Below are 13,876 nucleotides of genomic sequence, written 5' to 3' on the forward strand. Positions count from 1 at the left end.
TGGAGCACCCCATTGCAGTGTCCACATCCCTTTTTAAAGGGCAACTTTGGGCTTTTACCAGCCAAACCCTTCTGGGGAAAGATGATAGCCATATGAGGAGTGATGGGGAAGCCATGACCAACTGTCTTTACTCCACCATCAAGAGTGCACAGTCATTTTTATCTGTGTCTAAACTAAAGAAAGAAGTCTGCCCAGGGACTTCTTCCAAAGCTCCTGAGCTAGAAATACTGAATTACATCTCAGTGTGTTTGTTTGTTTGTTTGTTTGTTTCTATTTATTTATTTTTTGAGATGGAGTCTCACTCTGCTGCCCAGGCTGGGGTGCAATGGGGCGATCTTGGCTCACTGAAACTTTTGCCTCCCGGGTTCAAGTGACTCTCCTCCCTCAGCCTCCTGAATAGCTGGGATTACAGTTCATTGCCACCATGCCCAGCTAATTTTTATATTTTTTGTAGAGATGGGGTTTCGCCATGTTGGTCCGGCTGATCTCTAACTCCTGACCTGGTGATTCGCCCCCCTCGGCCTCCCAGAGTGGTAGGATTACAGGCGTGAGCCACCGTGCCCGGCCTGCATCTCAGTTTCTTATCTCCCTTGCTCCCCTTCTGTTCCCCAGGCTTGGCTGGTAACAAGAACGGCCCATGATATCTGTCTAAATCCAGAATTCTAAGCCTCCAACAGACCTACCTTTCCAGAATTTCTAGGTGAGGACCTAGGAATCTGTATGTTTATAGCATTCTGAAGGCCAGGATTGTCAGCCAACTTTGGGACACACTGCCCTATTCTGAAATCACTGACTTTTTCCCCCCATCTTTCCCCCATTTAATCAATGTAATACCCTACTGGAATCTGGGTATGAAGGCAAGCTTGGACACCAGTAAGGAGTCTTGAACTCCTGGGCTCAAGTGACCCTCCTGCTCCAGTCTCCCAAGTAGCTGGGACTATAGGCGTGTGCCACTACATCTAGTTAACTTTTAAATTTTTTTAGGGACAGGGTCTTGCCATGTTGCCCAGGCTGGTCCCAAACTCCTGGCCTCAAGCAATCCTCCTGCCTCTGCCTCTCAAAGTGCTGGGATTACAGGCATGAGCCACCACACCTGGCCAGGAACACGATCTTTAACAAGCCACTTCCTTCCTGATCCTTATTCCCATCTGGAAAATGGGAGTATTTTACTAGATCACTGGATAATGATGTGTACCGTTTGCATTTACCAGCCTGGGCTGCGAAAATTAATGTCACATTTCCCACAAATCTTTTGAAGCCTTTTTTCAATCAATCATTTGAAATTTCCAGGACTGTCACCAGGGCCAGAGAGAACTTAAGTTCCTGTGTGTGCTGAGATGACACCAGTGAAAAAGCCTGGCATAGGGCCCAGTACTTAGAACTCCAGAAAGTTAGTTTTCTTTCAACTGTGTTACGCCAACCACGTTTTCAAATAGTAATCACTAAAGAGGCTTCTGCATCAAACCTTCACACGCGGCTCCCACGCCACCCTCCAGAATTCACCAACACACAGGCCCACCAGCAGTAGGCTACCTTTGCACAGTATTCTCTAATGGCAACTCCAAAGCCCGGACTCTTTCCACCACACTGTGGTCCGCTAGGTGGGGCCATCGCTCAGCCCACCTCAATCCAGATGTGATGCCCCTGTGATCTGCTTCTGGCGAGATTCTCAGTCTGGACAGGTCTTCCCCATGAGATAGAACCTGATAAAGGCTAGGGCAATTCTAACAAGATTACCGAAGGTCCACATAACTTCTAAGTTTTGGCCTGGTCTGAAGGAAAACCTGTTCTTTCCCTAGTGATGAATGAACTCTTTTATCTCTAGCTTCTAAAGGGAAACAAAAGAATCCCTCTTTTACTTTTTAAGTACCTCCATCAGAGTCATGAAATCATCTGTCAAGACTATTTACCTTTTATGTTTCCATTCTGGTAAGAACCCTTTAAATGAGGACACTGCTGATTGCTGGTGATGTTTTTTGAGCAAACACTCCGGGGTATGGATGAAAGCCAATGGCAGGTCAAATGACTCTTTGGGGAAATTAATTCTCCTGTATTCAGATTTCACTAAAAGGTTCCAAGATGAAAGCAAACCTAGATTTCGGTCTTAGTTGCTGTCTGTTTTTGTAATGAACAAGTGTTTTTCCCCTAGCTAGTGTATCAGGCAGGGTTCTACCAGAGAAACATAATCAGTAGGAGATACGTATACATGTCCAGATTTACTTCAAAGAATGGATTTACATGATTGTAGGGATTGGCAAGTCCAAAATCCACATGGTAGGCCAGCAATCTGGAAACCTTTGGGCAGGAGCCAATGCTGTAGTTTGCACATGGAATTCCTTGTTCCTTAAAAAAAAATCTGTTTTGTTCTTAAGGGCTTTCAATGATTGCATCAGGCCCACCCAGATTATCTAGATAATCTCTTTTACTTAAAGTAAACTGATTGTAGGTGTTAATCACATCTACGAAATGCCTTCACGGCAACACCTAGATTACCACTTGATTGAATAACTGGGGAATACAGCCTAGCCAAGCTGACACATAAAATTAACCATCACAGCAACATGCCTGCTAAATTTTATCGACCGTCTTACAGACTGTTAGGGACTGTGGTAGAGAACTGTGACGGCCACTGTCAGTTTCACCCCGAACCAAAGGCCCCTATCAAGTAACCACATAGCCAAGCAAAATTCCAGTCAATGGAAACATTGATTGGTTGGCTGGCTTTCCAAGGAATAGCACCAGACAGAAAATGCAAAAATGAGGAAAGCAGGCACCAGAGGCAGAGGGGCAACAGAGGTCCAGGGTATGGTTCTTTTGATCTTTCACCGGGAGGTGGTAAGTTAGCCCTGCTGCCCACGTATGCAGATAGGAGAAGCGATTTAGAAACTTCAGAGCAATTGGTGATCCCCAAAAAGGGTGTATCTGGTTTGAAATGAATCATTATTTTATTTGAAATGGTTGGTGTCCCAATTCTGTTTTGCCATTGGCCAATATAATTGTGGGTTTGCACACGGCTGGCACATGCCAAATAGAAGTAGACAAAGCTCTCACTCTGTAAGTGGGAGCTTGGGTAGGAGCTGCCTCCACCAGAAAGGGAGAGGGTCGTACAGATGGTCTCGTAAGCCGGTTCCTGCTATAGTTCCAGAGGTGGCTCGGAACCTTCTCAGCAAATATATCAGTTATTTATTGTCGTGTATTAAAGCATTTCAAAACATAGTGGCTTAAAACAATAATCATTTATTTTGCTCATGAACATGCAACTTGAGCAAGGCTTGGTGGGAAAGGCTCATGAAGCTCCACGTGGCATCAGCTCGAGTGGTTCTATAGGGCATAGAGGTTCCACTTCCAAGATGGTTCAATCACATGGCTGGCAAGCTAGGGGCTGGCCATCAGTCAGGAGCCCAGCTGGGGTGAAGTGGGGATCTTGGTTTTTCTCTCCACGTAGGGCTCTCCGTGTGGCCTGGGCTTCCTTACAGCATGGCTACGTACAAAAGCAAGCATCCACAGAGAACCAAGTAGAAGCTGTATCACCTTTTAAGACCGAGGCTCAAAGTTTTACGTCATCACTCCTACACCATCCTATCCACCAAAAGTGAGTCACCAAAGCCAGTCCATATTCCAGGGGAGGGAAATGAGACTATCCCTTGATTGGAGGAGTGGCAAAGAGTTTGCAAACATGTTTTAAAGTCACCTCAGCAAACAATATTCCTGTTGTCCACCCTCACATTGAGTACTATTTCTGACACCTCCTTTCTTCTCACCAACAGCCTCCAACCATTCAGCTTATCACCAAGACTTGTATATTCTGTACCAACAAATATCTTCAAATCTTTACATTCTCTCATCTCACACCTCAACCACTGCATCTTCCTAACTGACCTTCCTGCTTCCACTCTTTCCTCCTGTGATATTTTAGATTAGGTTCAGTTGCATGTGACAACAAATCCAAGTGACAGTGGCTTAAACAAAATCAAAATACACTTATTCTTTGCAACAGGGTCTCACTCTGTTGCCCAGGCTGGAGTACAGTGACACGATCACAGCTCACTGCAACCTCTACCTTCTGTTCTCAAGTGATTCTCCTGCCTCAGCCTCCTCAGTAGCTGGGACTACAGGCATGCACCACCATGTCTGGCTAGTTTTGTATTTTTTGTAGAGGCGGACTTTTGCTATGTCACCCAGGCTGGTCTCGAACTCCTGGACTCAAGGGATCTGCGTACCTCAATCTCCTAAAGTGCTAGTAGTATTACAAGCAAGAGCAACCATGCCTGGCCAAAATATACTTTTTATAAAACGTAAAAGAAACTGATACATAGTTGTCCAAGGCCAATACAGTGGCTCCATGATTGTCAGGGATCCAGGCTACTTTATTCTGCTGCTACACAGCGCTTAGTGTGCCATGATCCAAAATGGCTGCCTGAGCACCACCCGTCACTTCCACATTCCAGCCAGGAAGAAAAGAGTGAAGAGGCTGGTTGCAGTGGCTCACGCCTATAATCCCAGTACTTTGGGAGGCTGAGATGGGCAGATCACGAGGTCAGGAGTTTGAGACCTGCTTGACCAACATGGTGAAACCCCATCTCCACTAAAAATACAAAACTTAACCAGGTGTGGTGGCATGTGCCTATAATCTCAGCTACTCAGGAGGCTGAGGCAAGAGAATTGCTTGAACCCGGGAGGCGAAGTTTGCAGTGAGCCAAGATTGCACCACTGCACTACAGCCTGGGCAACAAAGTGAGACTTCGTCTCGAATGAAAGGAAAGAAGGAAAGAAGAAAGGAAGGAAGGAGGGAGGGAGGGAGGGAAGGCAGGCAGAAAGAAAGAAAAAAGAAAATAGTGAAGAAAGATACATCCTCTAGAAAGAAAGAAAAGAAAAGAGTGAAGAAAGATACATCCTCTCCCTTTAAGGACTCTTCCCAGAAATTTTTGCTTATAACTCATTGACTGGTACCTAGTCACGTTATCACCCCTAGCTGCAAAGGAAGCTGGGAATGAAATCTTTATTTGGGGTAGCCATATGCCTAGCTAAAATGTAGGGGCCAGTGACTAGCAATCTTGGCCACACTCCTCTGAATCTATTGTCCACATAACAACCCAGAATCACTTTCCTAAAACATATAGCTGAGCATAAAATGTGTATCTGCTTAAAGCCTTCAGTGGTCCCCTATCCCTTCTAGATAAAATCAGAATTCCTTAAAATGACTTCATTTTTCTTCCATTCTGGGGTTCCTCTCCATTCACTCTCACTAGTGATACTGTAGCTTCAAAAAGCCCTAACCAAGCTGTAGTTTCTAGCACATTCTCTCTCCTCTCAAGATGTTTGCCTGTACTGTTCCCTCTTCCACCCTCTTTGCAAGTTAAGGCTTCAGGTTAGACTTCACTATCTTTCAAGAAGTCTTTTAGGGTCTGTGTTAGTCTATTCTCACACTGCTGTAAAGAACTACCTGAGGCTGGGCACCATGGTACACGCCTGTAATCCCAGCACTTTGGGAGGCCGAGACCGGTGGTTCACCTGAGGTCAGGAGTTCAAAACCAGCCTGGCCAACATGGTGAAACCCGGTCTCTACTAAAAATACAAAATTAGCCAGGTGTGGTGGTGGATGTCTGTAATCCCAGCTACTTGAGGAGCTGAGGCAAGAGAAACGCTTGAACCTGGAAGCTTGAGGTTGCAGTGAGCTGAGATCACACCATTACACTCCAGCCTGGGCAACAAGAGTGAAACTCTGTCTCAAAACAACAACAACAACAACAAAAAACTACCTGAGACTGGATAATTTATAAAGAAAAGAGGTTTAATTGGCTCACAGTTCTTCAGACTGTACAGGAAGCATGGCTGGAGAGACCTCAGGAAACTCACAATCATGGCAGAAGGCAAAGAGGAAGGATGAAAACTCACTCCTTATCACGAGAACAGCAAGGGGGAATCCAGCCCCGTGCCAATCACCTCCCGCCAGGCCCCTCCTCCAACACTGGGGATCACAATTCCACAGGAGAGAGCCAAACTGTATCAGGGTCCCACAAAAGCGTTTTGCTTTCTTTTAAAATCAGAAGAAGAAAGCAAACTTTCAAGTCCAAGAACATGTTTGAATGTATCATTTTAATATGTTTGTCTTTATACCAGTGCAGCTGTAAAATATAATTTTTAATATTTTTCACAGAGGAAGGAGCCTGCGAAAGCAAGGGTCCCAAGGGCCCGTGAAAGTTGTAATGTGGCCCTTGTCCTGTTGGCTCCAATAGCTCATTTCAGCGTTAACTCTTCCTGCACCACATCTTAACTGCTGGCGCCTGACAGTCTCTCCCAGCTGAGAGGCACCCTGGAGGGCGGGGCCTGTTTTCTTCCCTTTGTTTCCACAAATACAATCTGAATACAGCCTGGTGCTAACTGCAGGGTTATGTGATGTGATCCTCTCATCCCCAGTAAAGATAAGGGTGCAGGTCCTGCCTGGCTCCTTATCTTTATCTACCTTTATCTACCTTCATCTACCTTTATCTATCCTCACCTACCTCTCACCCATACTGTCTTGGTTCCAATGCTAGGTATATGTGGCTTGGAGCAACTGACTTCATCTCTCTAAATCTCAGTATTGCCATCCGAAAAATGGAGCAATAGTAAGTTCTTGTGAGGTAGATAAAAGAATACACCACCTGTGAAGGGCTTAGAGCAGTTCCTGTTGCGTAGTAAGCACTCAATAATTATTACGTATTATTGCTGTTGTTACTATGGCCAATTACTGTCCTATCTCTCCCAGAAATCCGTTCATTTAAGAACTGGCTCCTGGAGAAGAGAAGAAATTACTCATCCCCACCCCCACCTCCTGCTCCCCAATGATCACCTCTAATGGTGGGATTTCAGGCTGTGTAGGAGAAGGTGACCAGAGGCAAAGAGGCAATCCCATGGCCTCAAATCATTTTCTATGGCCTCCACTTGGGTGCTTTATGGGGATGGGGGCAGGGCAGGGTCTATTACTGGGAAAAGGCACAAATATTAGGGTCTAACCCATTGGGTTCAAATCCTGAATCCAACTTTTCCAACCGTTACCTACACTCTGCATTCCAATTCCTTCCTGAAAAATGAGGATCGTAATAGCACCTACCTCTTAGAGGGTCTGGGAGGGTTCAGTGAGGCACCGAATGAATTACATCTATTAATTTACTTGATCCTCATGACCCGTTAGTACCCTCCTCAATTTCAGCTGGAACAGGAGGTACGGAGAGCCTAAGTAACTTGTCCGAGGTCACACAGTTGGTAGTTGTGGAAGCGGGTAAAATGCAGGCAGACTGGCCCCAGGGCCTTGTTCTTAACTCTATTTCTTTTCATCAGGAGGTTCGTCCTCGTCTTTGTTCAGCATGGGGAGAAAGTTGTAGGGTACGGCTAGAAAGTCATGAAAAAAAAAAGCCTAGGTTTATATCTCCAGGTTTTATCCCAAGAACACAGTGGTGCATATAAAGACGCTCATGTGTCGCCTCATAGTTGTGATATCGAAGTCAAATGGCAGAAGGAATCAAACGAGCCCATGGCAGGGAATGAATTCAGCCTGGGATCAGCCTTCTTTCCAAGGGCAGGGTCAGGGTGCAACAGTGGGTAGAGACACAGGAAATGCAAAACTCAGATGGCCAGCTGAGGGGTGGGGGAAGGGAAGGAGGAGTCCACCTTCCCTCCCCTTCTTCCTCTCCCCAGCCCTCCCCTCACCTGCCCGGTGCCCTCCCGCCGTGCTCCCCAAGAGAGCTCATTCCCTTCTCTGTTCCCTGGGTCTCTGTGGCCCTGCCCCTAGTGTAGCCTGCGGTGGGCGACGGGGCCTCCCACCCTGCACCCCCAAAAGTGCTCTGGCCCTTCTCCCCAGCCACAGGGGTCTGCCCCCTCCTCCACCTGGGCAGAGCCACCCAACAACTCCCAACCCCCAACCCCTACTCCTGCAGGTCTTTCTCCCACGCCCTACCTGGCCTCCTCAACCTCAAACTCTACCACACCTCTGACAGCAGGATCTGCCCATTCCCCCCACATCAGCCCCTCACAAGAGCTGGGCACCCACCCTGTCTTCTCTCACCTTTCTCCCACCTGCTCCTAGGGCCTGGCCAGCCCCCTCCTGCGCTGCCCTTCGCAGAGACTCCTGGATCGCGTGGTCAGGCGCTACGCAGAGGTGGCCGACGCTGGCAGCATCTTCATGGACCACTTCACCGACCGGGACAAGCTGCGCCTGCTCTACACGCTGGCTGTCAACTCGCACCCCATCCTCCTACAGGTACGCAGCGACCCAGCAAGCCCTCTAGGTTGGAGGTCAACTTTGGACTCCCAGAAGCCACCCTGGATTGAGCCCTCTCCCTCTTTTTATTGCATGTCTTGGGGCCACTCGCCCGTGTTAGGACCTTTCTGGCATTTGTTGGTTTCTGCAGTGTGAAAGTGCTGTGGCTGCTGTAAGGAAACAGGGGTGGGAGTCCAGAGCTGGGAGGGGGATGGGGCTAGGAGGGAAGAGTAGCCACCTTCACTGCCTGAGCAGCCCTGAAGGGCTGTGTAAAGGAGGCCAACTTTGACCCGTGCCTCAAAGATCAGTCAGATGGGAGTGAGCTCAGAAGTGGAGAAACAGCCAAAGAATGACCCACCCAGAGATGTACCTTGCAGTTATGCTTGGAAAGGAGAAAAAAAAAAAAAAAAAAGGAAGTAACTCCTAAATGTCCATACACAGGGAAATGGTCAAATAAATGAAGATTCATTAAGGGCCTGGAGATAAACTGGTCAACAAGACAAGTAGGGTGTCTCCTGCCTTCATGCAGCTTCCAGTCCAGTGGTAGAGACAGACACTTAACATGGAAACAAACACCCATAAAATATGTGGAGCCCAATCAGTCTGACTGACCCCTGACCTCAAGGGTAAGGACACAGGGATCACATAATGGACACAAAGGGAACTAGAAAGCGGGAGAGAGGAGCTGGAAAAGGAAGAGGGGTAGAGAGAGAAAGAGGGAAAAAGAGGAAGGAGAGGAGGAGGAGGAGGAAGAAGACTAAGAAAAGGAAGAGAAAGGAAGGAGGGCGGGGAGGAGAGGGAAAGGTAGGAGGAGAAGAGAAGGAAGAAGAGGAGAAAAAGATACAGGTAGAGGAGGAGGAAGCCACAGCACAGACAGTTATTAAACAAACACTGGCCAAAGGGATGATGATTGAATACATGGTAACAGCTGTCATTTACTGAGCACCTGCCATGTACCAGGCATTGGGCTGAAAGTTTGACATTATCTTATTTATTTATTTATTTATTTTGAGACAGAGTCTTGCTCCATCGCCAGGTGCCAAGCTGGAGTGCAGTGGCATGATCTTGGCTCACTGCAACCTCCGCCTCCCAGGTTCAAGCAATTCTCCTGTCTTAGCCTCCCGAGTAGCTGGGACTACAGGCGCACGCCACCATGCCCAGCTAATTTTTGTATTTGTAGTAGAGACAGGTTTTCACCATTTTGACCAGCATGGTCCCGATCTCTTGACCTCATGATCCACCCGCCTCGGCCTCCCAAAGTGCTGGGATTACAGGGACATTATCTCATTTATTGCTCACAACCTCCCCCCGAGAATATTATTGTTGTCCCCTTTCCAGATGAGGTTCAGTGGAGTTCTGAGATGTGAAGTGACTTAGCCCAAGTCACTTTTGGCCACCGTGAGTAATAGAACCCAAATGCAGAGCCGTTCCACTAAAACCTGCCTGGCGACATTGGCCTTTGAAATACTGGTGGAGGAAAAGGAATTGCAGGTTGTCCCGCACTCTCACAGGTCTTTTCTCCCAAACCTTGGCTACTTCCAGGCCTGGCTCCTGAGAGGCATGGGCTAAGAGCATGGGGCTGGGACCCTCCACTCAGCTCTGGGCTCTGCCCAGGAAGGGCATGGCATGGAACCCGGGAATGGCTGTGTGGCTGCACCTGTAGACAACCACAGTAGGCCCAGGACTTCCCTTCATGGTACTCAGTAAGAAAGGTCCCCTCTAGGCCAGGCGTGGTGGCTCATGTCTGTAATCCCAGCACTTTGGGAGGCCAAAACGGGCACGTCACCTGAGCTCAAGAGTTCGAGACCAGCCTGGCCAGGATGGTGAAACCCAGTCTCTACTAAAAAATAAAAAAATTTATTCTAATGCAAGACAAAAATAAAAATAAAAAAATTTTTAATTAAAAAAAAAAGGCCAGGTGCGGTGGCTCACACCTGTAATCCCAGCACTTTGGGAGGCTGAGGCAGGTGGATCACAAGGTCAGGAGTTCGAGACCAGCCTGGCCAACATGGTGAAACCCCATCTCTAGTAGAGATACAAAAAATTATCTGGGCACAGTGACACATGCTTGTAATCCCGGCTCAGGAGGCGCGGCAGGAGGATCACTTGAACCCAGGAGCCGGAGGTTGCAGTGAGCTGAGATTGTGCCACTGCACTCCAGCCTGGGCCACAGGGCGACACTCCATCTCAAAAACAAACAAACAAACAAACAAAACAAAACAAAACAAAATAGCCAGGCACAGAGGGGCATGCCTGTAATCCCAGCTACTCCGGAGGCTGAGGCAGGAGAATGCTTGAACCCGGGAGGTGGAGGTTGCAGTGAGCCAAGATCACACCACTGCACTCCAGCCTAGGCAACAGAGTGAGACTCTGTCTGAAAAAAAAAAAAAAAAAAAAGGTCCCTGTAAGCAGGGGAAACTCAAATGGGCGTGGGTTCTTCACAATGCAGTATGTGGGATAAAATGGGCAGAGGACTGCAGAAAACCGTCAGAGATGGGATGACTTTGTTTTTCAAAGAAGGAGAACAAGGAAGAAAATGCTGAGTTGCTGTTATTTTCCCCATAGTTTAAAGAAACACCATTCTAGATATAGCTGCTTCAAAGAAATAGTCAGCAAAAGGTTAGCCAGGGTACCTCTCCGCTTTTCATCTCACAAATCCACAGGTTTGGAACCCTCACAAGGAGGCAGAGGAGACAGGTGAGGGCTTCGTGCTTCCCTAGGCCACTGTTAGGCTGTCTGGAAGGTTCCAGTTAGTTGGGGAACATCTGTTCCATGTATGTAGCTACCCCAGCCAGACACGTTCACCCAGGGCTGGCAGGAGAGAGGCTTAAGGCTAGTACAGTAGTTCCCAAAACTTCAGCCACCCACAGAACACCTTCATTTTTTCCCTATCCCAGAACAAGGTACCTGTACTGTTATGTGTGTGTGTGTGTGTGTGTGTGTATACAAATATACATTTTATATATAATATGTGTATATATGCATATATAGTATAACATATTAATATATATTAATATAATATATAAACATATATTATATATAATTATATGTTTATATATAAATTACATAATTACATATATTTACATTATAGTATATGTATGTATATATACATATAAATATAATATGTGTGTGTGTATATATAGATATACACACTTTTAAAAAAAAAATTTTATTGCATTTTAGGTTTTGGGGTACATGTGAAGAACATGCAAGATTGTTGCATAGGTACACACGTGGCAGTGTGATTTGCTGCCTTCCTCCCCTTCACCTATATCTGGCATTTCTCCCCATGATATCTCTCCCCAACTCCCCACCCCACGCTGTCCCTCCCCTATTTCCCCCTGACAGACCCCAGTGTGTGATGCTCCCCTCCCTGTGTCCATGTGTTCTCATTGTTCAACTCCCACTTATGAGTGAGAACATGCGGTGTTTGATTTTCTGTTCTTGTGTCAGTTTGCTGAGGATGATGGTTTGCAGGTTCATCCATGTCCCTACAGAGTCTTGCTCTGTCACCCAGGCTGGAGTGCAGTGGTACAATCTTGGCTCACTGCAGCCTCTGCCTCCTGGGTTCAAGCAATTCTCCTGTCTCAGGCTCCAGAGTAGCTGGGATTACAGGCATGCGCCAACACTCCTGGCTGATTTTTAAATTTCTAGTAAAGACACGGTTCCGCCGTGTTGGCCAAGCTGACTTCAAACTCTTGTCCTCAAGCAATCCACCTGCCTTGGCCTCCCAAAGTGCTGGGATTACAGGAATGAGCCACGGAACCTGGCCGCTGTTATTTTTAACAATGTTTTTCTTTAGTAGCCAGGCATGGTGGCACTTGCCTGTAGTCCTAGCTGCTCAGGAGACTGAGGTGAGAGAATTGCCTGAGCCTAGGAGTTTGAGGCTGCAGTGAACTGTGATTGTACCACTGCACTCCAGCTTGGCGAACAGAGCAAAACCTTGTCTCTGAGGAAAAAAAAAGTTTTTCTTTAAGTCAGCCTTAAGTTGATCTTCCATTATTTTTCCCATAGCCTCTTCCTAAGCAGTGATATCTGTGAAATCTCAAATAGTCCTATTTTTTTCAACTATACAACTCACACATATTTCCCTGAATCCCGGATACTATCTAAAATTGTGGCAAGTCCATTAACATTCTCATACCCTGCTTGGAGGAACTCTGTTGAAATGCCGTCTACTACAAAGAAATGAGAGCAGCCTCCTTTTCTGAATCTTCCTATCAGCAATAGAATTAAAAAATGGGGAAGGGGAGGGACAGAGGCATTGCATGTTCCAAGACGTATAAAAAAGGTTGAGAGACACTTCGCTGATGTGTTTTGAGATGCTGATCTTTCTGTGCTTGCCGTGAGGGACAGAGATAGACAGACAGACAGACAGATAGACAGACAGACAGACAGATAGATAGATAGATAGATACATACATACATACATACATACATACATACATACATAGATAACTGTCGCCAGATTTTTCTCTCTAATCCTCCTCCTTCTGGCTTGGCAGATCTTCCCTGGGGCCGAGGGATGGCCACTGCCCAAGTACCTGGGCTCCTGTGGCAGATTCGTCGTCAGCACCAGCACCAGACCGCTACAGGAATTCTATGATGCACCCCCAGATCAGGCGGCTGACCTTGCCTACCAGCTCCTGGGTGTCCTGGAGTCTCTGAAGAGCAACGATTTGAACTATTTCTTCTACTTCACCCATATTGATGCAGGCATGTTCGGTGTCTTTAACAACGGGCATCTGTTCATCCGAGATGCCAGTGCAGTGGGCGTCATCGACAAGCAGGAAGGTACTCAGCATGGGCCTGGCCGAGCAGCTGTCAGAGGGGAAGTCAGGGTGACTGGAGCTAGGGAGGGGTGGCTAGGGGTCACACTATTGGGCCTTTCCCATCTCTGCATGTCACAGTGAGACCCACTCAAGTCTGGAGAATGTTAGATTTCATGTAAAATGTCCCATACTCCTATTTGAATTTCTGCCTTGCCCCTCCTTGCGTGCTCTCTCTCTCTCTCTCTCTCTCTCTCTCTCTCACACACACACACACACACACACACACACACACACACACACAACCTTTGGGTCCATCTCTCGCTCAGAGTCTTTCTCATCAGATGCCTTTACCCTTTATCTGAAACTTAAGTATCAGGCTGATTCACTGGTACATTTTGCAATCTATTTTGGCACAATTGCTCTTTATAAAGTTTTCAAAGTGAAAAAGCATGGAAGCAAACGAGGTGGGTGACTGAATTGTGTTTCTCACTATGTGTAGAGATTCATTCAGGGTTCTAGAACCCTTCAAACACCCTAATCTCTAATGCTGACCAAATTTTCTGAGCCCAATAAGAGGACAAAGGGTTTTATTTTCTAATTTCTGATTTTGTTTGTATGCAAAAGCCTACAAAAATAGACAAATTACACCACACTTATATATTTCCTGATTTGCCTTTAAGAAGAATCAAATTAGAAGAAATGAGGCTGATTCCAGAATATTCTGGATATATAAATCATGAAACGTCAGACACACTACAACTCATTGAATACATATTTGGGATTACTTGTTTTTTCTCCTAACTTTGCATATTATTTTGTTTTTATTTTATTTTATTATTATTTTTTTAGACAGTCTCACTCTGTT

General features: G+C 46.5%; 1 protein-coding gene across 4 annotated transcripts in view; it reads left to right on the forward strand.

Annotated features, from left to right (window-relative positions):
- The window catches only part of DIPK2B (divergent protein kinase domain 2B), a 52,729-nt gene that overhangs the window by 34,570 nt on the left and 4,283 nt on the right, over nucleotides 1-13,876 (forward strand). For 3 of the 4 annotated variants that reach the window (XR_010338158.1, XR_010338157.1, XM_064364401.1), the window contains exons 3-4: nucleotides 8,066-8,239; nucleotides 12,745-13,033. Coding sequence is in view for 2 of the 4 variants with exons in the window: in XM_064364401.1 (XP_064220471.1) it covers nucleotides 8,066-8,239; nucleotides 12,745-13,033 (463 nt within the window). In the remaining 2 variants the exon portion in view is untranslated. Of the gene's footprint in view, nucleotides 1-1,290; nucleotides 3,405-8,065; nucleotides 8,240-12,744; nucleotides 13,034-13,876 lie in introns of those variants that run through there. The other variant, XM_012448177.2, reaches the window with a different exon arrangement.

Source organism: Aotus nancymaae, unplaced genomic scaffold, assembly GCF_030222135.1.
Source record: "Aotus nancymaae isolate 86718 unplaced genomic scaffold, 86718_ANA_hifiasm-v0.15.2.pri h1tg000058l, whole genome shotgun sequence".
NCBI lineage: Eukaryota > Metazoa > Chordata > Mammalia > Primates > Aotidae > Aotus > Aotus nancymaae.